General features: G+C 47.5%; 1 protein-coding gene across 7 annotated transcripts in view; it reads right to left on the reverse strand.

Moving 5' to 3' along the window:
* MTMR4 (myotubularin related protein 4) overlaps window positions 1–27,245 on the reverse strand; it is a 133,634-nt gene that overhangs the window by 71,871 nt on the left and 34,518 nt on the right. For all 7 annotated transcript variants that reach the window (XM_048823880.2, XM_048823877.2, XM_048823881.2 and 4 more), the window contains one exon: window positions 13,008–13,085. In XM_048823880.2, the coding sequence (XP_048679837.2) occupies window positions 13,008–13,013 (6 nt within the window). In that variant the 5' untranslated portion in view covers window positions 13,014–13,085. The remainder of the gene's footprint in view (window positions 1–13,007; window positions 13,086–27,245) is intronic.

Below are 27,245 nucleotides of genomic sequence, written 5' to 3' on the forward strand. Positions count from 1 at the left end.
GGCCTAATAAACCCTGCCTCCCATAGCGGGCTCTCTTCCTCTTCTCAGGCTTTCCGCTCCACCCCCATATAAGGTCAGCAAAACCCAACCAGTCGTGCCCCAACACCACGGGATACGCTAATCTAGGAGCCACCCCCACTAAGCAACGTGCCTCCTGTTGGGCGGCCTCCGGTTGCACCCAAATGGTGGGGTAAGACGTCACGTCCCCATGTATACATTGTAACTGTATCGGTGCCCTGAGGGGATGGGAGTACTCTACCAGTCCCATGCGGATGACGGTCTGACTGTACCCCGATTTCACCAGTGCTAAGGTTGGGGTTCCCTCTACTCGCACCAAGATCACAATCTTTGGTGGCCCATCCTTCCGGGCTCGTTGGTCCGCTGTCAGGACCTGTCCATAATTACAGTCCATGTAGGGGCACTCTCTCCTGAAGTGCCCCATTTGTCCGCACTGGTAGAATCTATTCTGATTCCCCTCCGTGGGTAGGGTGCCTTGCGGGAGACTTGATGCACCTGATGGTTCCTCTTGGCCCTGGGACAGGCGCACCCCCAAGGGACCTTGGGCCTTGAGGGTTGTCGGAGAGCCCATCTGTTGGGAGGACAAAGAGGGACTTCCCTTGCTAGTCTTATGCACCGCCCCTTCTGGGGGTCAGTATCCCCCTCCTGAAGTCCTTGTCTTACGATCTGCTCACTCCTCTGGCTCTGCCGCCATGTAGTCTTCGGCAAGGGATGTAGCCTCCGCGAGGGCCCTCGGCCGGTGTCGCTGCACCCACTCCTTCCTCCCCAATGGGAAGGATCCGGAGGAACTGCTCCAACGCTACAGCCTCAGCCATCTGGCAACTAGTACGGCGCTCAGGCCCTAGCCACCTCCAACAGAGGTCGTGGACCTTCTGGCCTACTGCCCGCAGCCTGGCTCCTGGTGGATATTTCTCCCGACGTAGCCTCTGCCGGTACATCTCTGGATTGATGCCTGCCTGGTCTAGGATGGCGGCCTTAACCGTCTCATATTGCAGCGCCTCTGTGGGTCGAGATTGCGGTAAGCGGCCTGCACTGGTCCTGTTCAATACGGGGCTATAATAGTGGCCCAATGCTCAGGGGGCCATTGAGTGGCAGTAGCTACCCATTCAAAAGTCACTAAGGCAGCCTCGGGGTCGTCCCCTGGCCCCATCTTTGTCAGCCGCACTGACAGTCCCCCAAAGCCATCCCCAGGTGCTCCTCCGTCTGGGCTGTGGGGGGACTAGATGCCGTATTCAACAAGGTCGCCACCTGTTGACAGAGTCGATCTTGACTCACTTGCTGTTGGGCAGCCAACTTCTGCACCAGCTGTTGCTGTGATTCTTGTTGCTTTGTTGCCTACAGTTGTGGTTGGGTACCCAGTTGCTGTAACAACTGCGTCTGCTGTTGCTGTTGTTGTACAGCCTGTTGCTGCAGGTTTTCCAGCAGCCATTTCAGGAGCTTGTCAGTCTCCATTCTGTATATGTGGGTCCTTCTATCAGGCCCTGGTCGATGCCCACATTCTCCACCACATGTGGCGAGTTTTGTACATCATCCACCCCTTTGATCTGGGAGGGGGCGAGGGGTAACCCCACCTTTCTGCGCCTACGTCTGTTCTACTACCCCTCCGGTAGTCCGTACAGTGTCTCTCAATGGCCAGAGTCCCCCTAAACTCTCTCCCCCTAGTGGGATAGCGCGGCCCAGCAGCTGGAGTCCATATAGTACACTCCTAGAGCAGTATGGCCCAATGGCCTGGGTCCCTCTAAATCCTGAGGCAAGCAAGGGGTCAGGAAATTATGTCGTCTCAAGAAAAAAAAAAGAGGGGGGGCAGTGACTCCTGGTAGGGGAGCCCGGGCCCACCTGCCTTCACTGGGCTCCAACCCAGGGCCCTGTTGGGGCAGAGTGATCCACCACAGGGTCAGCGGGGAATCCGACCGAAACACGTTGACCTCATAGTAGTGGGAGGTACCACTCTTCTACCTTTCCTGGGTCTCTTCCTACCAGTCCTCCGGTCGCCGTAGTCCCTGTGGCATCAGGGTCTCCAGGGCTCTCAGCACTAGACGCTTCCTGGGGTTCCGATAGCTGCGAGCCTCCGGTCCAGGTTCTTGGCTCTTCAGCTCTCCCCGGTAAGGGCTGTAACGCTCCTGGGCTGGAGCCTCCGCTGAGCGTCCTTCTTCCTCGGCCGCCAGCCCTGACTGAGCAGCTCTGCAGGCTTTTATACCTGACCTCCAGTCGGAGCACGCCCAGCAGAGCCTCAGGGGGCGTGGCTTCCTCTGCTAGGAGGGAAGGGTTAACCCTCTTAGTCCCAGTGCGGGGACAGTCCATCCCGTCGCACCTGCACTTGAGAATTTCCACTGGGATGCCATCTTTTCCAGGGGCCTTGCCTCTTGATAGCAAATCAATTGTCTTGCTTAGCTCTTTTACAGTGGGCACCACATCTAGCTCTGGTATGACCTGTAGAATTGGTATTTGGTCCATTGATTTGCTGGCGATGTTTCTTGAGAGTATAGCTCTGAATAGTGTTCAGCCCAACAAGACAGCTCACTCTTGCATTAATGTAACATTTTATATTTATTTTTTGCAGTTCATACTTAAGGAGAGAGGATAATAGATTAAGACACATGTATAATAAGAAAAATAGGGAAAAAAACACTACATATGTCAAGTGCAATTTGCTGGAAATGTAATTTTGCATTTCCCGATTTCTTGCAATTGTGGAATCTTAGCACTGCAGTTTTTGCAGATTTTTCTAAAAAGATTTTTAAAGGAGTAGAAATATCTGGTGTTATTCAGAACTCACTGCCACAGGTTTTGCCAACAAAGCTCATAAGCTAGTAGGTCTGCAGTTACTTGGGTTTTATTAACAACAAGGTCTACCTGCAAAGTTCAATCACCTTGATAGAAAGGTGATTCAGCTTTTGATTAACAAACTCTGCCGGATTCATCACCAGGAGTCAAACAATCAGTGGTAGTGCTCTGGAGCCTTACGGCTTGTGGAGTTTACCAGCACAACTTGTCAACTGCATTAAAAAGCAATTCGCTACTGCATTAAATAGCTATAGGTGCACACATATCCACAGCCTCTATAGTTCCATGAACACCTTACATGTTACTGACAACATTCCCTATGGTGTGGGCGTAGAGTCACATGTTCAAATGTTAACCTTGATTTTAAAAAAGTTTTTTGAAATTTCAAAAGTTCAGTCATTTTGTAACTAACTCCTCAAAATAATGGAATCCAATTTTCTTATGCAGGAAAAGTATTTGATACCTTGAAAATGACTGAGGGGATTTGGTGCAAACCTTCTTAAAATAAACCAAAGCAAAATAAATTAGACAATCTGGCTTTTGACAGAGACCAATCATTTTAGCACAAAAGCTACAGGTCTTGGAAAACATAAGGTCCATCTAGCCCAGTATCCTGTCTTCCAACAGTGCCTGATGCCAGTTGCTTCAGAGGGAATGAACAGAACAGGCAATCGAGTGATCCATTCCCTGTCGTCCATTCCCAGCTTCTGGCGAACAGAGACTACATACACTCAGAGCACAGAGATGCATCCCTGATCATCTTAGCTAATAGTCATTGATGGACTTATCCTCCAGGAACTTACCTAATTCTACAGTATTTTGAATCCAATATTACTTTTGGCCTTCACAACATGCCCAGCAATGAGTTCCACAGGTTGACTGTGTGTTGTGTGAAGAAGTGCTTCCTTTTGTTTGTTTTAAACTTGTTGCCTGCTAGTTTCATTGGGTGACCCCTGGTTCTTCTGTGAAGCGGTAAACAACACTTCCTGATTCACTTTCTCCACACCAGTCATGATTGTATAGACTTCTGTCGTATCCCCATTCAGTGATGTTTTTTCCAAGCTTCAATGTCCCAGTCTTTTTAATCTCACCTTGTTTGGAAACTGTTCCATACCCAAAATCATTTTTGTTGCCCTTTTGTGTATCTTTTCCAATATCTTTTTTCAGATAGGGTGACCAGAACTGTACACAGTATTCAAGGTGTGGGCATATTATGGATTTAGATCAGTGTTTCCCAAACTTTTGTATTGGTGACCCCTTTCACACGGCAAACCTATGAGTGTGACACCCCCCCCCCATAAATTATAAACACTTTTTTTTTTATTTAACACTATTATAAATTTTGGAGGCAAAGCAGGGTTTCAGGGTGGAAGTTGATAGCTTGTGACCCCCTTGTAATAACCTTTTGACCCCCAGTTTAAGAACCCCTGATTTATATAGAGGCATTATGATTTTTTCAGTCTTATTTATCTCTTTCCTAACTTTGCTAGCTTTTTTGACTGCCACTCCACATTGAGCGGATGTTTTCAGAGAACTATCCACAGTGACTCCAAGATCTCTTTCTTGAATGGTAACAGCTCATTTAGACCCCATCATTTTGTAAATATAGTTGGGATTATCTTTTCCAATGTGCATTACTTTGCATTTATCAACAATGATTTTCATGTGCCATTTTGTTGCCCAGTCACCCAGTTGAATGAGGTCCCTTTGTAACACTTGGCAGTCTGCTTTGGACTTAATTACCTTGAGTAGTTCTGTATCATCTGCAAATTTTGACATCTCACTGTTTACCCCTTTTTCCAGATCATGTATGAATATGTTGAACATCACTGGTCCCAGGACAGACCCCTGGGGGACACCACTATTTTGTAGAATCATAGAATCTCAGGGTTGGAAGGGACCTCAGGAGGTCATCTAGTCCACCCCCCTGCTCAAAGCAGGACCAATCCCCAATTTTTGCCCCAGATCCCTAAATGGACCCCTCAAGGATTGAACTCACAACCCTGGGTTTAGCAGGCCAATGCTCAAACCACTGAGCTATCCCTCCCCCCTACTTACCACTCTCCATTCTGAAAACTGACTATGATTCTATGATCATTTATTTCTACCCTTTGTTTCCTATCTTTCAACCAGTTAGCAATCCAGGAGAGGACCTTCCCTCTTATGCCATGACAACTTACTTTGCTTAAGAGCCTTTGGTGAGGGACCTTGTCAAAGACTTTCTGAAAGTCTAAAGTACACTATATCCACTGGATCACCCTTGTCCACATGTATGTTGACCCCCCCCCCTCAAAGAATTCTAATAGACTGGTGAGGCACGATTTCCCTTTACAAAAGCCATGTTGACTCTTCCCTAACAAATTGTGTTCATCTATGTGTCTGGTAATTCTATTCTTTACTCTAGTTTCAAACTGTTTGCCTGGTACTGAAGTTAGGCTTACTGGCCTGTAATTGCCGGGATCGCCTCTGGAGCCCGTTTTAAAAATTGGTGACATATTAGCTATCCTCCAATCATCTGGTACAGAAGCTGATTTAAATAATAGGTTGCACACCACACTTCCTTATGATCACGTGAAAACTGGGAGCTCCAAAAGAAATCTTTTTCTGTTTTAACTACAGCAGAAAATTCAGGTTCCACTGTTAGAATCCCTACCTAGAGCAGTGGTTCTCAAACTTTTGTACTGGTGACCCCTTTCACACAGCAAGCCTCTGAGTGCGACCCACCCCCTTATAAATGAACAACACTTAATATATTTAACACCATTATAAATGCTGGAGGCAAAAGCGGGGTTTAGGGTAGAATTCGTAGGGGAAGTAGAAGTGGGTGGCAACCTAGGCAGCAGTGAACATGAAATGGTTGAGTTCAGGATCCTCACAAAAGGAAGAAAGGAGAGTTGGAAAATACAGGCCCTGGACTTCAGAAAAGCAGACTTAGACTCCCTTAGGGAACTGATGGGCAGGATCCCTTGGGAAGTTAATATGAGGGGGCAAGGAGTCCAGGAGAGCTGGCTGTATTTTAAAGAAGCCTTACTGAGGGCACAGGAACAAACCATTCCGAAGTGCAGAAAGATAGCAAATATGGCAGGCGACAGCCTGGCTTAACAGTGAAATCTTCGGTGAGCTTAAACTCAAGAAGGAAGCTTACAAGAAGTAGAAATTTGGACAGGTGCCTAGGGAGGAGTATAAAAATATTGTTAGAGCATGCAGGGGTGTAATCAGGAAGGCCAAGGCACAATTGGAGTTGCAGCTAGAAAGGGATGTGAAGGGTAACAAGAAGGGTTTCTACAAGTATGTTAGCAACAAGGTGGTGGACAGAGAAAGTGTGTGACCCTTACTGAATGGGGGAGGCAACATAGTGACAGATGATGTGGAAAAAGCTGAAGTACTCAATGCTTTTTTTGCCTCGGTCTTCACAGACAAGGTCAGCTCCTAGATTGCTTGACTTGGCAGCACAGTATGGGGAGGAGGTGAGCAGCCCTTAGTGGTGTAAGAACAGGTTAAGGACTGTTTAGAAAAGCTGGGCATGCACAAGACCATGGGTCCAGATCTAACGCATCCAAGCATCCGGAGGGAGTTGGCTGATGTGATTGCAGAGCCACTGGCCATTATCTTTGAAAATTTGTGGCGATCGGGGGAGGTGCCAGACGATTGGAAAAAGGCAAATATAGTTCCCATATTTAAAAAAGGGACGAAAGAGAACCCGGGGAACCACAGACCGGTCAGCCTCACTTCAGTCCCTGGCAAAATCAGGGAGCAGGTCCCCAAGGAATCCATTTTGAAGCACTTGGAGGAGAGGAAGGTGATCAGGAACAGTCAACATAGATTCAACAAGAGCAAATCATGCCTGGCCAACCTGATTGCCATCTATGATGAGATAACTGGCTCTGTGGCTATGGGGAAAGTGGAGGATGTGATATCTCTTGACTTTAGCAAAGCTTTTAATACGGTCTCCCACAGTACTCTTGCCAGCAAGTTATAAAGTATGGATTGCATGAATGGACTATAAGGTGGATAGAAAGCTGGCTAGATTGTCGGGCTCAATGGGCAGTGATCAACAGCTTGATGTCTAGTTGGCAGCTGGTATCAAGTAGCGTGCCCCAGGCATTGATGTTGAAAAAAACCAGCTCCAAGACCTTTATCAATGATCTGGATGATGGGATTAACTGCACCCTCAGCAAGTTCGCAGATGACACTAAGCTGTGGGGAAAAGTAGATACGCTGGAGAGTAGGGATAGGGTCCAGAGTAACCTAGAGAAATTGGAGGATTGGGCCAAAAGAAATCTGATGAGGTTCAACAAGGACAAGTGCAGAGCCCTGCACTTTGGAAGGAAGAATCCCATGCACTGCTACAGGCTGGGGACCAACTGGCTAAGCAGCAGTTCTGCAGGAAAGAACCTGAGGTTTACAGTGAACGAGAAGCTGAATATGAGTCAGCAGTGTTCCCTCGTTGCCAAGAAGGCCAACGGCATATTGGGCTGTATTAATAGAGGCATTGCTAGTAGATCGAGGGAAATGATTATTCCCCTCTATTCGGCACTGGTGAGGCCACATCTGGAGTATTGCGTCCAGTTTTGGGCCCCCCACTACAGCAAGGACGTGTACAAATTGGAGAGCGTCCAGCAGAGGGCAACAAAAATGATCAGGGGGCTGGGGCAGATGACTTACGAGGAGAGGTTGAGGGAACTGGGGTTGAGGAAACCGGGGTTGGGGGAACCAGCTGAGCAGCGAACAGCGGAGAGGCTAACAGGGAGTTTGCCCGGGAGTTTGCCCGGGGAGAGCCCACTGACGCTTACATCTTGCCGGCTTCTCTGAGTAGTTACTACAACTCCTGAGGAAGCTCGTAGAAGGAAAGTAATATGGATGGGGAGTGTTCCACTGTTGTGACCTGCACTGGATGTGCCATGTTTGTCTTTCTTCCACAGGACAGAAGCGACTTTGTCTGTACAAAGTGCAAGCTGGTCTCCATATTGGAAGAGAAGGTTCAAGGTCTGGAGCAACAGGTATTTGCGTTGCGTAAGAGAAACTGAAGATTTCCTGGACAGACGTCAGGATATGCTTCTACAGACAACATTCTGAAGATTCAGAGCAGGCTGCACTGCGGGGATAGGAGGACGGTGAAGAAATCTGGCAGCATGTGACCTCCAGAAGAAGAAAGGGGAGCGTTCATGCACCGGCGCAGATACAGGTAAGCAACCGTTTTCATGTCCTCTCCATAGGTACTAATGAGGAGAGTGGACTAGATGATACATCTGAGGGAAGGGAAGGGAACAGAAGGAGACTCCGCCGATTGGAAGGCATGAGATGCACTGTCCGAGGGTTGGGGGTTCCACGACCACCGCTCCCAAGAGAAGGAGGTGGGTGGTGGTGGTCGGGGACTCTCTCCTCAGGGGGACTGAGTCATCTATCTGCCTCCCTGACTGGGAAAACCGAGAAGTCTGCTGCTTGCCAGGAGCTAGGATTCACGATGTGATGGAGAGACTGCCGAGACTCATCAAGGCCTCGGATCGCTACCCCTTCCTGCTTCTCCACATAGGCACCAATGATACTGCCAAGAATGACCTTGAGCGGATCACTGCAGACTCTGGGAAGAAGGATAAAGGAGTTTGAGGTGCAAGTGGTCTTCTCGTCCATCCTCCCCGTGGAAGGAAAAGGCCTGCGTAGAGACCATCGAATCGTGGAAGTCAACGAATGGCTACGCAGGTGGTGTCGGAGAGAAGGCTTTGGATTCCTTGACCATGGGACGGTGTTCCAAGAAGGAGAAGTGCTAGGCAGAGACGGACTCCACCTAACGAAGAGAAGGAAGAGCATCTTTGCAAGCAGGCTAGCTAACCTAGTGAGGAGGGCTTTAAACTAGGTTCACCGGAGGGAGGAGACCAAAGCCCTGAGGTAAGTGGGTACGTGGGATACCGGGAGGAAGCACGAGCAGGAGTGCGCGAGAGGGCAGGGCTCCTGCCTCATACTGAGAAAGAGGGATGATCAGGGAGTTCTCAAGTTCCTCTATACAAATGGAAGAAGCCTGGGAAACAAGCAGGGAGAACTGGACGTCCTGGCACAGTCAAGGAATTGTGATGTGATTGGAATAACAGAGACTTGGTGGGATAACTCACATGACTGGAGTACTGTCATGGATGGATATAAACTGTTCAGGAAGGACAGGCAGGGCAGAAAAGGTGGGGGAGTTGCACTGTATGTAAGGGAGCAGTATGACTGCTCAGAGCTCTGGTATGAAACTGCAGAAAAACCTGAGAGTCTCTGGATTAAGTTTAGAAGTGTGAGCAACAAGGGTGATGTCGTGATGGGAGTCTGCTACAGACCACCGGACCAGGGGGATGAGGTGGACGAGGCTTTCTTCCGGCAACTCACAGAAGTTACTAGATCGCAGGCCCTGGTTCTCATGGGAGACTTCAATCACCCTGATATCTGCTGGGAGAGCAATACAGCGTTGCACAGACAATCCAGGAAGTTTTTGGAAAGTGAAGGGGACAATTTCCTGGTGCAAGTGCTGGAGGAACCAACTAGGGGAGGAGCTCTTCTTGACCTGCTGCTCACAAACCAAGAAGAATTAGTAGGGGAAGCAAAAATGGATGGGAATCTGGGAGGCAGTGACCATGAGATGGTCGAGTTCACGATCCTGACACAAGGAAGAAAGGAAAGCAGCAGAATATGGACCCGGGACTTCAGAAAAGCAGACTTTGACTCCCTCAGGGAACTGATGGGCAGGATCCCCTGGGAGAAAAACATGAGGGTGAAAGAAGTGGTTCGGGACTATTTAGAAAAGCTGGAGGAGCACAAGTCCATGGGGCCGGATGCGCTGCACCCAAGAGTGCTAAAGGAGTTGGCGGATGTGATTGCAGAGCCATTGGCCATTATCTTTGAAAACTCATGGCAATCGGGGGAAGTCCCGGACAACTGGAAAAAGGCTACTGTAGTGCCCATCTTTAAAAGAGGGAAGAAGGAGGATCCTGGGAACAGGCCAGTCAGCCTCACCTCAGTCCCCGGAAAAATCATGGAGCAGGTCCTCAAGGAATCAATTCTGAAGCACTTAGAGGAGAGGAAAGCGATCAGGAACAGTCAGCATGGATTCACCAAGGGCAAGTCATGCCTGACTAATCCAATTGCCTTCTATGACGAGATAACTGGCTCTGTGGATGAGGGGAAAGCAGTGGACGTGCTGTTCCTTAACTTTCGCAAAGCTTTTGACATGGTCTCCCACAGTATTCTTGCCAGCAAGTTAAAGAAGTATGGGCTGGATGAATGGACTATAAGGTGGATAGAAAGTTGGCTAGATCGTCGGGCTCAACGGGTAGTGATCAATGGCTCCATGTCTAGTTGGCAGCTGGTATCAAGTGGAGTGCCCCAAGGGTCAGTCCTGGGGCCGGTTTTCTTCAATATCTTCATAAATGATCTGGAGGATGGCGTGGATTGCACCCTCAGCAAGTTTGCAGATGACACTAAACTGGGAGGAGTGGTAGATATGCTGGAGGGTAGGGATAGGGTCCAGAGTAACCTAGAGAAATTGAGGATTGGGCCAAAAGAAATCTGATGAGGTTCAACAAGGACAAGTGCAGAGTCTGCACTTAGGATGGAAGAATCCCATGCACCGCTACAGACTAGGGACCGACTCGCTAAGCAGCAGTTCTGCAGAACAGGACCTAGGGGTTACAGTGGGTGAGAAGCTGGATATGAGTCAACAGTGTGCCCTTGTTGCCAAGAAGGCCAATGGCATTTTGGGCTGTATAAGTAGGGGCATTGCCAGCAGGTCGAGGGACGTGATCGTTCCCCTCTATTTGACATTGGTGAGGCCTCATCTGGAGTACTGTGTCCAGTTTTGGGCCCCACACTACAAGAATCGGTTTCAGAGTGGCAGCCATGTTAGTCTGTATTCGCAAAAAGAAAAGGAGTAGTTGTGGCACCTTAGAGACTAACAAATTTATTTGAGCATAAGCTTTCGTGAGCTGCAGCTCACTTCATCGGATGCATTCAGTGGAAAAGGCTACTACACTACAAGAAGGATGTGGAAAAACTGGAAAGAGTCCAGCGTAGGGCAACAAAAATGATTCGGGGACTGGAACACATGACTTATGAGGAGAGGCTGAGGGAACTGGGATTGTTTAATCTGCGGAAGAGAAGAATGAGCAGGGATTTGATAGCTGCTTTCAACTACCTGAAAGGGGGTTCCAAAGAGGATGGCTCTAGACTGTTCTCAGTGGTAGCAGATGACAGAACAAGGAGTAATGGTCTCAAGTTGCATTGAGGGAGGTTTAGATTGGATATTAGGAAAAACTTTTTTACTAGGAGGGTGGTGAAGTACTGGAATGGGTTACCTACGGAGGTGGTGGAATCTCCATCCTTAGAGGTTTTTAAGGCCTGGCTTGACAAAGCCATAGCTGGGATGATTTAGTTGGTGTTGGTCCCGCTTTAAGCAGGGGATTGGACTAGGTGACCTCCTGAGGTCTCTTCCAACCCTAATAGTCTATGATTCTATGATTGGGGTGGAGGCTGACAGCTCACGACCCCCCATGTAATAACCTCGTGATCCTCTGCAGGGTCCCGACCCCCAGTTTGAGGACTCCTGACCTAGAGTAATGTTTTCAAAAGCGACATTGGAGTCTCATTGAAAGTCAATGGGACTTAGGCGCCTTAGTGTCAAAGTTGCTTTTGAAAATGTTACCCCTACTAAAATAGTTCCTTACCTAGATAAGGGCCAGACTGAACAACCTTATTCATATTTTGAGCAGTTACTCAGACAAGCAATCCCGTTGACTTCAGTGGGGCAACTCATGTGAGTAACTGCTCACCAGCTTGAGCAAGAGATCCCTAACCACGCCCTAAACTGCTGGAATTAAAACTACATATTTCTTTTCATGAAAATTTTAACCGGACTAGACTGAAGAACAACTACCATGGTGCCCACAGGGCATTGTTTACTTCCATGAGTCAGTTTTCAACACATGTGATGGTGCAAATTTCTAAGCAAACCAATCAGTGAGGTTTCCAAGAGGTGCTGTGCCATATACTCTCCTAAAATCAATCTTATTATCTGCCCTTGAATAATTATTTTTCTCATTGATCAAAAACTGATCCGGTTCATCTGGAATGATATTTTCCTTTAAAATCAATATGCTGTCTCAAACACGGAGTATGGTTACTCAGCCCATGGCAAGAAACCTCCCAGACCAGGCTGACAGACTTGGGCTAGCAGGGCTCACGTTAGCTCTCTAAAAGTAGCTTTACAGACGGTGCTTTGTGCTGCAGCTTGGGCTCAGAATCCCACCTCTCTCCCTAGGCTATGAAGCCCAAGCCCCAGCCGAACCACAACTTCAAAGCACTGTCTACGCAGCTAGTTTTAGGGCACTAGTGTGAGCCCCGCAATCCCAAGTCTTTCAACCAAGGCTGGGAGGCTCGCTGTTGCAGGCTGTGTAGACATAGTCTGAGAGCTCTCAGACTGCCTCCCTACAGACACTTCTGCTCTGATACATGTCCAGCCTCTCTCACGGATGGGAGTGTACACACATACACACCCCTCTTTTTCCATATAAGCTTCCCTACAGTCTTGGTTTAGAGTTTGGATGCTCATTCATCTTTTTTTTAGTTCAAAAAGAAAAAAAAAAAATCTAATCAACTCCTCCTTTGTTAGGGCTAACATCCTTCTTCGACCTGGAATCATATGGCAGGGAAGTCCTCCCACCATGATACAATCTCAAAATGATAAGGAAACCAACTTTTACCTTTTCTGGAGTAACATCATCACTCCTCAAAGCAACACAGCAACCTAAGCATCCACTCCCAGGTCTGTAATAAAAGCCAAGGGGCCTCTTGCATAATTCTTGGATCCCAGAGCCCTCCAGTGTCGAAGGTGGGAAAATTCTAGTGGCCAGAGGCCAGGGCTAGCACACAACTGCTGCCAGACAACACTATCTTCTCACTTAGATGCCACCAAGCAATGGCACATACTTGTTCTGATCCCTTTCTTCTACTTAATTCATTCTCCATTCCCCAGCAGTTTGGGTTCTACTTCAGATGCTATTGCCACAGCTTGGAACATCTCAGATGCAACCACACTGGCTGTATCTAAGATGCAGAAGGTAGGTGCATGGACTCTGGAGTTTCCACCTACTGCAGGGAGAGAGGGTAAAGCTCTGAAGAGAGCAGAGAGAGATGAACAAAAGGCACAGAGAGAGAGAGAGACTAGAGAAAGTACTCACCATCATCACAAGGCTTGGGTCCAGATCTCTCAATTCAAATCCAAACTGTTTTCTCCCTCTATCTTCCTCCAGACTCACCTATGGCAAAGAGAAAAACCAGTAGAGAGGCTGTAGGCAGACAGTAATGGTACTGCAGGGTGTGCACAACTCATGCCCAGAAAAGAATTAGCACATGTAAGGTTAACAAGAGCACAGCAACCTACACACCTGTGACCATTAACCTCGTTATCTGGCTTCATCTTCATCTCCGCAGGGTCACCACTAACACAAGTGCCCTCTGTCAGGGCAACCAGTCTCTCACTGTGGCACCCATCTCAAGGGCAAACTGCTTCTCCTGGGAACACTGGGAATGAATGGTCTCTCCCCGACACATTGGGCAGAAGAACTCTGTCCGTTCCCCAATGGAGAGATGGGCGGAGCAGGTCCCTACCTACTCCCTTTCTTTTCACTGAGGGCTGCTCCAACTTCTGGGCACCCAGCAGGAAAGAGGAGCAGACTTGGTAGACAGGTTTATGAGCAGAAAATAATCAAAAGAACACTGAAATGTCCCAGCACGAACATCTTAAACACCCAGGCTATGATTTTCAAGAGTGATGTGTGATTTTTGGGTGCCAAACTTAAGATACCATAAAAGGGGCCTGAACTCTGGAAAGTGCCGAGCACCAGCATCTGAACACCAGGCCTCCTGGAGGTGTCTCGTTAGGCAAGCAAAGTCCCCAGTCACTTAAAAGACTTGGCCTCTCTAACTTCAGGAACAGCAATAAACACTGAGGCCAGTGCTCAGTGCCTGAGGCTTTATTACTGAGACACTTTAATGCTGGCTTTCCAAAACCTTGAATGGAGAGAGAGCATTATCCAGATAAATGGAAAGTCACCTTGGATCTGGAAAGGATGTTTTACTCTTCAAAGATTGGTTCAAGATCAGAGACCTAACTGAGCATGCAAGGTGACATGAGCAAGCACAAGCTAGTACTCAAGGGGTATGTCATCTCTGGTTGCCCAAGATGCCCAAAGGGAAGGCTCCAGACTTGGCAGAGCCTTTGCAGTGCAAGAGAAGTCATGAGAACAGTCCCAGCATAAAAACAGAGGGTCAAGCCTGCCTAGTCAGCCTGCAGACTCAGACTTTTTCCACCTGGCAGGGAGAACACGGGAAACAGTCTGCCAGGTATCACATGGAGAAATAAGAGCAAGCCAAATGGAGGGGGCATCCTGGAAGGGAAATAAAATGGTGATGGGCGTGGGGGGAGGGGGGGCAGCAAATCGACAGAACAGGACTACTCCAGTAGTCTTCCTGGTCCTCCCTAGGGAATCTGATTTCTTGGCCAGCCCATGAGAATGAGGACTGGCTGGGCAAGGAGACTGGGAGCTGCAGGGGAGGAGAGACCGATCTGATAAGGAGACAGAGTGTGCAAGGAGAACTGGGAAAAGGGGCAGGGCAGGGCAAGAGACTGGGAGCCAGTGAGAAAAGGGAACAGGGGCAGGGTGAATGAGAGATCGGCTGTACAGAGGAGGGGAGAATCCAGAGGGAAAAAATAGGATGTGATCAAGTAGTTAAAAGGCTGTATCATACAAAGGAGCTCAATTAAAGTCACAAAGGGAACCTTAATTCTAGCATTTCTTAACTTGTGAGCCTTAACTTCACAACTTTAAAATGTTCTATTAACAGAGTTTTCTTGTGTGTAATATAGAATGAAAACAGCATACTGCATCATTTGAAGTCAGAGGACTTTTAGGAAAGGGTAACTGGAACTGGTGAGACAATGGGACTAACACTCATGGGGAAGTGACATGGCAGTGGTCACAATTCTCGGGTAACTGACCGACACCTCCTGCTGTCTGACCACCGCTAAACCAGGCCACACAAATAGGAGTCCCCTCAATACTACATTAAGCTAAACACTCTGAGTTTAGGGGCAGGGGAAGGCCATGGCTCCCAATCTCCAAGTCCTTTTTAGCATAGTCCCGGATGCACCAAGCCTCTCCTGCTGTTGGTATATCATAGCATGCTGTCCCCTTGTAGGCACAGGGAATCAGTGAGTGGCCTTTTGGAGGGCTACTTCTCTGCAGCTCTCCTGGGGTTCCTCTTGGGAGCTGTAGCGCTAGCCTCTGTTTGCCCGAAGCTGGGAATGGGCGATGGGGGATGGATCACTTGATGATGACCTGTTCTGTTCATTCCCTCTGGGGCACCTGGCATTGGCCACTGTCGGAAGACAGGATACTGGGCTAGATGGACCTTTGGTCTGACCCAGTATGGCCGTTCTTATGTCTGCTCTCCCGCAGGGCTGCCCACCAACTACCTGGAATTTCCTGATTTTCAAACCTTATTCCACCCCGAGATGACTAACAGGGATGGGGGGGGGGGGGCAGCCCTCCCCACAGTAGCTCTAGGTCACCAGTGCAGGTTTATATACCTGTCACACACCCTCTCCCTCAGGATTGGGGTAGGGGGTATCAGAGTACCCCATCATGGGGGGAAAAACTGGCACTATGCTAAGCTTTTCCGGCTCAGTGGTTGAGCTGGAACTTATAGGGAGATAGTTACACGTGCCAATGCATTATTCGAGTGCATTCAACTAGAGTGCTAAGTAGTCAGTAATTAACTAAAAGGCATTTCCCAATGGATAGTAGTGTAAAGAATCCACGGCCTGTCCCACAATCAAGATGAGCTGGTACAATTGGACTTTCCACCCAGTCTAGACGCCTTGATTGACCTTGCATAAAGACTGACAAATGCCTGATGGAATGCTGCCAAGAAAGGTGGTCAGTTTCCTGACTCCCCCAGTCCTGTCATCTCTGGCCCACCAACCCTCACTGCCTTCCCCACAGCCTGACCCCCTGCAGCTTGACTTCTCCAATGCAGAGAGAAAGCTGCATTGGGGCTATGTCTATTACTGTGGAAGACCATGACATTCCACATTGCACTGCCCTGCTAAGGTCCAATCTGCACCGTTATCAGAGAATGGCAAACACCAGCCCCTGATAAGGGGGCCCGGGCTGGGGTGGTACTCTCCACCTCTCCCAAGTACCCAGCATCAGCACCTGTCTGCTGGCAACAACCGAGCAGGTCCCGACATCTCCAACTCCCCCTGCAAGTCCAACAGCTCTCCATCTCAGAGGTCCATCTGGAGGTATTGGTGGATTCAGGTACCTCAGACAATTTCATGAATCAGCACTTTGCACAAGTACATCAGATCCCCACCCAATGCAAGAACTCTTTGGTCTTGGTGGAGTCTATTGACAGCTTGTACCTTTCATCAAGCCCGGGTATCCATTAGATCGCACCACTGCTTAATTTGTAATGCAAGAGGTGCTGGGGCTCAAGCAAAGTTGCCCGGCAAATTAAGCACTGGATCGCATCCCTGAAGGTTGTGACTCTCCAGGATCACCAAGACACTCTCCAGCATGGATTTATTTGAGCACCACACCTTTCCAGTTGTTCTCAGCATGCTCTGGACTCACTACCTCTACATTTGTTGGTGGGCAGGCACAATACATTTTAGCTTCCCACATTGCTGACAATTCTGTCTCCTGAAAACCAACTGTAGGGACCTTAGACTGGGAACCCCTTATAGTTCAGCTTACCTCAGACTAGAGATTCTAAATCTGTCATTTAATCCCCAGGGCGTCTCGCTACCCTCTGTGACCCCATCCATTGCCTCTATGTTACTGATTAAATACAAGAATTTGCTGTGTTCAGCAAAAGGAACACAAACATTTTGCCCTTCACAACTACGACTGTCCCATCAAGCTCCAGCCAGAGCAGAAGTCCCTTTTGGTTGCATCTACTCCCTTTCAGGGTCAGAACGTCAGGCTCTCCATGACTACTTCCAGGAAAATCTACAAAAGGAGTTTATCCATCCTTCTATGCCTCCGGCTGGGTACCAATTTTCTTGGTGGAAAAAAAAAAACCCCCACCACAGGTTGTTAGGGCCTTGTGTTGACTATTGGGTGTGAAACAGCATCACAATTCCAATTAACAAATTTATTTGGGCATAAGCTTTTGTTGGCTAAAACCCACTTCATCGGATGCATGCAGTGGAAAATACAGTAGGAAGATATATATGCACAGAGAACATGAAACAATGGGTGTTGCCATACCAACTATAACGAGACTAATCAATTCAGGTGGGCTATTATTAGCAGGAGAAAAAAAACCTTTTGTAGTGATCGCAAAAAGAAAAGGAGTACTTGTGGCACCTTAGAGACTAACCAATTTATTTGAGCATGAGCTTTCGTGAGCTACAGCTCACTTCATCGGATGCATACCGTGGAAACTGCAGCAGACTTTATATACATACAGAGATCATAAAACAATGATCTCTGTATGTATATAAAGTCTGCTGCAGTTTCCACGGTATGCATCCGATGAAGTGGGTTTTAGCCCACGAAAGCTTATGTCCGAATAAATGTGTTAGTCTCTAAGGTGCCACAAGTACTCCTCGTTCTTTTTGCTGATACAGACTAATATGGCTACCACTCTGAAACCATTCAAATCGATACCCTTTCCTCCTCAATAAGCTTTTTGAATGGCTCCACTCCACAAAGGTTTTTACTAAACTGGACCTTTGTGGGGCCTGCAATTTGGTCTGGATTAGAGAAGAAGATTAGTGGCAGACCACCTTCCGTACACAGTATGGACACTGAGTACCTGGCCTGTGCAATGCCCCAGCAACATTCCAGCACTTCATAAACAATATCTTCAGGGATGTATTAGATCACCATGGAGTCATTTATCTGAACGACATCCTCATCTTTTCTGACAATCGAGCGTCTCATGATCCGCATTTACACAGCCCTAAAGACTTTGTCAACTCCATAAGAATGGCCATATTGTGTCAGATCAAAGGTCCATCCAGCCCAATATCCGGTCTACCAACAGTGGCCAATGCCAGTGGGAGTGAACCTAACAGGTAATGATCAAGTGATCTCGCTCCTGCCATCCACCTCCACCCTCTGACAAACAGAGGCTAGGGACACCATTCCTTACGCATCCTGGCTAATAGCCATTACTGGACTTAACCTCCATGAATTTATCCAGTTCTCTTTTAAACCCTGTTATAGTCTTAGCCTTCACAACCTCCTCAGGGAAGGAGTTCCACAGGTTGGCTGTGCACTGAGTGAAGAAGAACTTCCTTTTATTTGTTTTAAACCTGCTGCCCATTAATTTCATTTGGTGGCCCCTAGTTCGTATATTATGGGAACAAGTAAATAACTTTTCCTTATTCACTTTCTCCACACCACTCATGATTTTATAGACCTCGACCATATCCCCCCTTAGTCTCCTCTTTTCCAAGCTGAAAAGTCCTAGCCTCTTTAATCTCTCCTCATATGGGACCGTTCCAAACCCCTAATCATTTTAGTTGCTCTTCTCTGAACCTTTTCTAATGCCAGTATATCTTTTTTGAGATGAGGAGACCACATCTGTACGCAGTATTCAAGATGTGGGCACACCATGGATTTATATAAGGGCAATAAGATATTCTCCATCTTATTCTATATCCCTTTTTTAATGATTCCTAACATCCCGTTTGCTTTTTTGACTGCCACTGCACACTGCCTGGAGAAGTCTATAATGAGAAGTCCAAAAAGTGTGAATTTGACCAGGATACAATAGAAGTTCTTAGTTAAATTATCTTCCCTACGGGACTAACAATGCACCCACATAAGGTGGTGACCATCTCTGACTGGGCCACACCAACGGACAGCCACAGGGGCCAATGGTTCCTAGCTATTAATTTCTAGTCAGTTCACTGAGGGATTTTCCAGCCTTGTTGCTCCTGACTGCACTTCTGTGAAAAGGAGATCAGTTCACCTGGTCGTTGGAAGCCCAAACTTCCTTCCATCAGCTAAAAAAGAAGTTCACCACAGCACCCATCTTGGTTCATCCTGCAAAACCACTCATGGTGGAGGCCACCACATCTCATTTCATCCTGTGTGCAGCACTGTCCCAGCTGGCGGGTCCGTTGGTCAACTTCACCCATGTGTCTGTTATTCTTGCAAGCTAGCCCCACAGAGAAGAAATATGATATATGGGATAAGGAACATTTAGCTATCAAGGCAGCATTTGAGGAATGGTGTCATCTACTGGAGGGGACCAAGTTCCCTGATCAAGTGTTCACAGATCACAAGAACCTGGAATATCTTTGAATGGCCAGACACATCAATGAACAAAAGGTCTGTTGGTCCCCCTTCTTTGCCCAGTTTGACTTCATAGTCATTTATCACCCAGGAACAAGAAATGGGAAAGCTGTCCGATAAGGCCGAGTACCTGGAGCCGGGTAAGAACATTCCCTCTATGATTTTAAAGGCATCCAACTTCATAAATGGCACAGCAGACAACAGCCTAATTGTGTCAATTTGTGCCTTGTTACCCAATGACCCCTTCCCTGCTCAGATCTACCAGACTCTGGAGAACATCAATGTCTCTCCAGCCTCCAGGTTCAGGTTCCAAGGTGGGGTCCTCTACCATAAAGACCATATCTACGTCCTGAATGGGCAACCTATTGATTCGGTCACTAAAAGGTCCAAGAGCTTCCCTATTTTAGGTTGATAGTTGAGCAGCACCAACCACAGGGGTCATCTTTCCAGGGACTTGCAGGTAGCTATTCACCTTTGTTAATGGGAGAAGGCTTGGGGGTCTTACATGGTGCTATGAAGGGGGCTAGCTTCTGGCTCTTCTTGATTTCCAGTTATAGGAAATGTTATGGCTAAGGGCCTCCTGAGATACCTGCTGCAAGGCCCCACACGTTTTACCTGGGAGACTTCCAAATTCAGCATTCCTTCCCTGTTGAGTACAGCTGCTGCAATGGTGTAGAGAGAGAAAGCCTGTTCATTACTATCCCATTAAAGGCCTCAAAGACAAGCACCCAGATTGGGTTCAAGTCCTGAAGTAGATAGGGAGCACTCAGCACTAGGGTATGTACTTATATCAGCCTGTCCCTCTTACATGGGCTGCTGCATTCTGAACTAGCTTCCAGACCCAATTCTCAGTTACAGTGAGGCCCATTACACCGCACTAGCTGTACAAAGGGACTTTATACTCACTCTAAGTCTCCTTTGCACAGCCAGAGTAGCATAAAGGGGTTTAACTGAGAACTGGAAACTCCAGGTGGCCAGTTGACAAGGGAGCAGCAGTCCTGCCTAGAGGTTATAAAGTTGCATGTGTGACTATCCAAGAGGAAAGGGCATAGTTTCCTTCGTGCTTAGCCAGAATCCGAAGGTGGCATTTCTTCCTGCTGCTGCAATGACCTCAAGTAATTTATAACTACTTTGTAGTTACCTCCCTGCCTGAAAGCAGACCACCACCACACAATCTGCACCAGTGGTAACCAAATCAGATATCCTACTGTGATTATAAAGAGGAGATTCAATGGGAGCCTGGAATAACTCCAAAAGAAGCCAGAAACCCCACACAGCAGGTCAGATGGTATGTACCAGGTATGGGTACATGCTGTGTTAGATTTAGGCTTGGAAGGATTAAATATTTATCACTTAATGTTGATAAATATCGATTTCACTGTACACACACAAACCATCAATTTACAGACAGGCAAAAACGCTGATTGAGAAATTGGACTGATTTAAGTCTATTCACTTTGCACATTTTGACATGTGATGTTGACAATTTGTGCTTTAGCTGCTATAAAGCTTCAGCTTTCTGAATCTCAACATCATTAAATTATTGTCTGACCCCCCCATATTGTGAATAACTACTTTCTAATACTCCCTGTAATTTCCCACAATTGTAAAAATTTACATTGCTAAAAAATAAAAAAAAGCTTAAAACCCCTAATTTTGTGCAACTGTGAAAATTTACAATCAATAAACACTGATATTATCCAAAAAATCATCAAAAATAGATATCAAATTATGCCAATCCTAATTACAGTTACAAGGGACTGTATTGCCTACAAGGGAGCATGCCTAACTGATGGGTCTCAAAATGTAATGATCAACAGGGAAATAATTGAGTAGGTGTGTTTCTAGTCAGGTCTCCCAGGGATAAGGTCTTAGCCCCACACTATTTAATATTTTTTATCAATGACCTGAAAAAAAACAGAAGTCATCATCACTGATAAAGCATGCAGATAACACAAAGACTGGGGGAGTTGTAAATAATGAACAGGAAAGGTTGCTGACAAAAAGCAATCTGGATCGCTTACAGGATGGGGGTCTCTATCCTGGGAAGCAGGGACTCAATTTTAGAGGTCTTGGTGAATAATCAGCTGAACATGAGATCCCAGTGTCACGCTGTGGCCAAAAGGGTTAATACGACCCTTGGATGCATAAACAGGAGAATCTTAACTAGGAGCAGAGAGGTTATTTGACAGTGGTGCGTTGCTGCTGGAATAGTGTGTCCAGTTCTGGTGTCCATAGTCAAGGATATTGATAAACTGGAGAGCGTTCAGAGAAGAGCCACGAGAATGATTAAAAGATTGGAAAACCTGCCTTATAGCAATAGACTCAAGGAGCTCCATCTATTTAGCTTAAAAAAAAAAAAAAAAAAAAAAAAAAGAGAAGTTTAAGGGGTGACTTGATCACAGTCTATAAATACCTACATGGGGAACAAATATTTGGTATTGGACTCTTCAGTCTAGCAGAGACAGGTCTAACACGCTCCAATGGCTGGAAGTTATACTGGAGATAAGATGTATATTTTTAACAGTGAGGAGAATTAACCATTGGGACTATAGGTGGATTCTCTATCGCTGGCAATTTTTAAATCAAGATTGGATTTTTTTTTTTTAAAGAAATGTTTTAGCCCAAAAGGAACTGTTGGGGACATTCTCTGCCCTGTGTTATGCAGGGGGTCAGACCAGATGATTACAGTGGTTCTTTTTGGCCTTGGAATTTATAAATCTATTAATCTAATTTACAGGCCAGGCCAGACACGTGACTGTTGCACACCAGGTGGCATCAAGGATGGACTCCTTGTTCAGCTTTGCTTTTTAGAATCATAGAAGATTAGGGTTGGAAGAGACCTCAGGAGGTCTTTTTGACTAACTCCTACTGTTCTAGTCATTAGAAACGGGCTTGGGAATAGAGTCTGCTGCCTACTGCATGCTCTGTAACACTGCCAAGCTTGCTGTCAGTGCAGTACAAATTACAGCATAGTCATGGCTTGGCAGTAACTGTGTCCTCTCAATCACAAGCAAGTCAGAGAGCTAAGACTTGAAGGAGACTCCTGCTCACTTCTACAGAGTAAGAAGGAAGCTCCAGCAACAGGCCACTCATGCAGTCAGACAGTATACACTGCCATATGCTGCTACAGATTCTGAATATGCAATACAACCCCTTGGTGCCATCACTCTCTGCTCTCCCATCACCACCAGGCTCGCAACTAGGGATTTACCCCATTTAACTCACCATCAAATCAGCAGCCATGGAAACGCCAGAGGATAACAGGAGTTCAAAACAGAGAGCAGCTTTAGAGTTACCAGCTTTGCAGGATTCTAGCCCTTCTGGCTGAGATCTGAACTGAGCTGGAACAGTGAAGAGCACGGGTGGGCAAACTTTTTGGCCTGAGGGCCACATCTGGGTGGGGAAATTGCATGCAGGGCCACGAATGTAGGGCTGGGGTGCGGGAGAGAGTGCAGGGTGTGGGAACGGGTGCGGTGTGCGGGAAGGGGCTCAGGGCAAGGGATTGGGGTGCAGGAGGGGTCTCAGGGCAGGGGGTTGGGGTGCAGAAGGGGTGCGGCAGGGGCTTAGGGGGCTCAGGGCAGGGGGTTGGGTGCAGGAGGGGTGCGGCAGGGGCTCAGGGCAGGGGGTTGGGGTGCGGGCTCCAGACCAGCGCCGCTTACCTCAAGCATCTCCAGGGTGGCAGTGGTGCACGGCGGGGCTAAGCTCCCTGCCTGCCCTGGCCCTGCGCCGCTCCCAGAAGTGGCCAGCATGACCGGCAGTGGCTCCTGGCGGTGGGGTGGGGTAGGGTGGGCCAGGTGGTTCCGCCACGCGCTGCCCTCGCCTGTGGGTACCACTTCCGGAGCTCCCATTGGCCACGGTTCCCCATTCCTGGCCAATGGGAGCTGCGAGGGGCAGTGCCTGCAGGTGAGGGCAGCAAACTGAGCCCTCTGCGCCCCCCCCCCCCATCCTTGGGGCCACAGGGACATGATGCCAGTCGCGACAAGGGAGCCTACCTTAGTGCCGCTGCGCCGCAGGGCTGGCAATCCGGCGGGCCAGATTGAAAGCTTTGACAGGCTAGATCTGGCCTGCAGGCCATAGTTTTCGCTCCCCTGGTCCATAAAATCATAGAATATCAGGGCTGGAAAGGACCTCAGGAGGTCATCTAGTCCAACCCCCTGCTCAAAGCAGGACCAATCCCCAACTAAATCATCCCAGCCAAGGCTTTGTCAAGCCTGACCTCGAAAACTTCTAAGAAGATTCCACCACTTCCCAAGGTAACCCATTCCAGTGCTTCACCACCCTCCTAGTGAAAAAGATTTTCCTAACATCCAACCTAAACCTTCCCCACTGCAACTTGAGACCATTATTCCTTGTTCTGTCATCTGCTACCACTGAGAACAGTGTAGAGCCATCCTCTTTGGAACCCCCACTCAGGTAGTTGAAAGCAGCTATCAAATCCCCCCACATTCTTCTCTTCTGCAGACTAAACAATCCCAGTTCCCTCAGCCTCTCCTCATAAGTCATGTGTTCCAGTCCCCTAATCATTTTTGTTGCCCTATGCTGGACTCTTTCCAAATTTTTTCCACATCCATCTTGTAGTGTGGGGCCCAACGCTGGACACAGTACTCCAGGTGAGGCCTGACCAATGCCGAATAGAGGGGAATGATCACGTCCCTCAATCCGCTGGCAATGCCCCTACTTATACAGCCCAAAATGCTGTTTGCCTTCTTGACAACAAGTGCACAACGTTGACTCATATCCAGTTTCTCGTTCACTGTAACCCCTGGTCCTTTTCTGCAGAACTGCAGCCTAGCCACTCGGTCCCTAGTCTGTAGCAGTGCATGGGATTCTTCCGTCCTAAGTGCAGGACTCTGCACTTGTCCTTGTTGAACCTCATCAGATTTGTTTTGGCCCAATCCTTCAATTTGTCTAGGTTACTCTGGACCCTATCCCTACCCTCCAGCATATCTACCTCTCCCCCCAGCTTAGTGTCGTCTGCGAACTTGCTGAGGGTGCAATTAATCCCATCATCCAGATCATTGATAAAGATGTTGAACAAAAACAGCTCCAAGACCGACGCCTGGGGCATTCTACTTGATACCAGCTGCCAACTAGACATCAAGCTGTTGATCACTGCCCGTTGAGCCCGACAATCTAGCCAGCTTTCTATCTACCTTATAGTCCATTCATCCAATCCATACTTTATAACTTGCTGGCAAGAGTACTGTGGGAGACCGTATCAAAAGCTTTGCTAAAGTCAAGAGAGATATCACATCCACCGCTTTCCCCATAGCCATAGAGCCAGTTATCTCATCATAGAAGGCAATCAGGTTGGTGAGGCAAGATTTGCCCTTGTTGAATCCATGTTGACTGTTCCTGATCACCTTCCTCTCCTCCAAGTGCTTCAGAATGGATTCCTTGGGGACTTGCTCCATGATTTTGCCAGGGACTGAGGTGAGGCTGACTGGTCTGTAGTTTCCCAGGTTCTCTTTCTTCCCTTTTTTAAACATGGACACTATATTTGCCTTTTTCCAGTCTGGGACCTCCCCCGATCGCCCTGAGTTTTCAAAGATAATGGCCAGTGACTCTGGAATCACATCCGCCAACTCCTTTAGCACCCTTGGATGCAGTGCATCTGGCCCCATGGACTTGTGCTTGTCCAGCTTTTTTAAATAGTCCTGAACCACTTCTTTCTTCAGAGGGCTGGTGACCTCCTCCCCATGCTGTGCTGCCCAGTGCAGCAGTCTGGGAACTGACCTTGTTCATGAAGACAAAGGCAAAAAAAACCAAAAACCCATTGAGTACATTAGCTTTTTCCACATCCTCTATCACCAGGTTGCCTCTCCCATTCAGTAAGGGGCTCACACTTTCCCTGGCCACCTTCTTGTTAACATACCTGTAGAAACCCTTCTTAACATCCCTTGCTAGTTGCAACTCCAATTGTGATTTGGCCTTCCTGATTTCACTCCTGCATGCCTGAGCAATATTTTTATACTCCTCCCTAGTCAGCTGTCCAAGTTTCCACTTCTTGCAAGCTTCTTTTTTGTGTTTAAGATCTGCAAGGATTTCACTGTTAAGCCAAGCTCATCGCCTGCCATATTTACTATTCTTTCTACACATCAGGATGGTTTGTTCCTGCAACCTCAATAAGGATTCTTTAAAATGCAGCCAGCTCTCCTGGACTCCTTTCCCCCTCATGTTATTCTCCCAGGGGATCCTGGCCATCAGTTCTCTGAGGGAGTCAAAATCTGCTTTTCTGAAGTCCAGGGTCCAGAGCCACAGAAACCAAGGACAGATGCTGGATGTTTGAAAAGCAGGGAAAGGGTCCTCACATCAGGCTCATCCAACAGCCAAAACTTCCATCCTCCAGTAAAAAAAGGCCTAGCCATTCAGACTGCCCGCTCCTTGATGGAGGAACTGCATATATCTGGTATAGCACTAAGCCGCCATCATCATCTGCACCTCAACAGGAAGACATGAAAGTGTCCAGGACAATAAAAAGCAATATCATGGATTTAGGTCTACTTGGTTTCAGAGGAAGAACAATACTCCTTGCAAAGAACTTGTTTTCTCAGCCAGGCACTCCTGATACTTGATTTCTAGACAATCCTAGGTCTCCAGAGAGCTCTACCCATGAAACGTTTCTAACGCTGTACTGACAAGCACTGAAATCCACTTTTCAGACCTACAGAAACTAAGAGGCAGATCCTCTTGGCACTGTAATAATTTACTTACACAGTAGCCTTGGGTGTAAACACTCATGATTTATTATGAGTGTTGCAATATTTGGTGTTTTAATACAAACCCCGGTTCTTGACTTCCCGTGATGATGTGAGAATCGCAAGTTTTATTAAGTAGTACTGGTCCTTGCGGTTGCAGTAAAAAAAGCCTAAAAATGTGACCTGAGTGACCCTAAAGGTCCAGAAACCAGAAGGTAAAGAAAAAAAACCCTAAAAACAAAAAAAATAGTTTTTAAAATGTAATGATTTTTAGGGCCTGACTCATGAATTTTGGCTGGTAATACTGTGTAAAGCAGCGATACTGGATTCTTGGAAAAAATGTCTGTAAAACAAAAACAGTGGTGCAGTATCAGACCAGATTTTATGAGATTCTGTTAAGGTAATGTTGCATGGAAAGTTAATCCAACTTGTCTGAAAGAAAAATTACATCTCTACAATTTGTTCTGTGCTATAGCGTCCCTTAAACATTACTAGGTTTGGCTAACCTCAGAGAATCATAGAATCATAGAATATAAGGGTTGGAAGGGACCCCAGAAGGTCATCTAGTCCAACCCCCTGCTCGAAGCAGGACCAATTCCCAGTTAAATCATCCCAGCCAGGGCTTTGTCAAGCCTGACCTTAAAAACTTCTAAGGAAGGAGATTCTACCACCTCCCTAGGTAACGCATTCCAGTGTTTCACCACCCTCCTAGTGAAATAGTTTTTCCTAATATCCAATCTAAACCTCCCCCACTGCAGCTTGAGACCATTACTCCTCGTTCTGTCATCTGATACCATTGAGAACAGTCTAGAGCCATCCTCTTTGGAACCCCCACTCAGGTAGTTGAAAGCAGCTATCAAATCCCCCCTCATTCTTCTCTTCTGCAGGCTAAACAATCCCAGCTCCCTCAGCCTCTCCTCATAACTCATGTGTTCCAGACCCCTAATCATTTTTGTTGCCCTTCGCTGGACTCTCTCCAATTTATCCACATCCTTCTTGTAGTGTGGGGCCCAAAACTGGACACAGTACTCCAGATGAGGCCTCACCAATGTCGAATAGAGGGGAACGATCACGTCCCTCGATCTGCTCGCTATGCCCCTACTTATACATCCCAAAATGCCATTGGCCTTCTTGGCAACAAGGGCACACTGCTGACTCATATCCAGCTTCTCGTCCACTGTCACCCCTAGGTCCTTTTCCGCAGAACTGCTGCCTAGCCATTCGGTCCCTAGTCTGTAGCTGTGCATTGGGTTCTTCCGTCCTAAGTGCAGGACCCTGCACTTATCCTTATTGAACCTCATCAGATTTCTTTTGGCCCAATCCTCCAATTTGTCTAGGTCCTTCTGTATCCTATCCCTCCCCTCCAGCGTATCTACCACTCCTCCCAGTTTAGTATCAT

The sequence above is a fragment of the Caretta caretta genome, chromosome 17, assembly GCF_965140235.1.
Source record: "Caretta caretta isolate rCarCar2 chromosome 17, rCarCar1.hap1, whole genome shotgun sequence".
Lineage (NCBI taxonomy): Eukaryota > Metazoa > Chordata > Testudines > Cheloniidae > Caretta > Caretta caretta.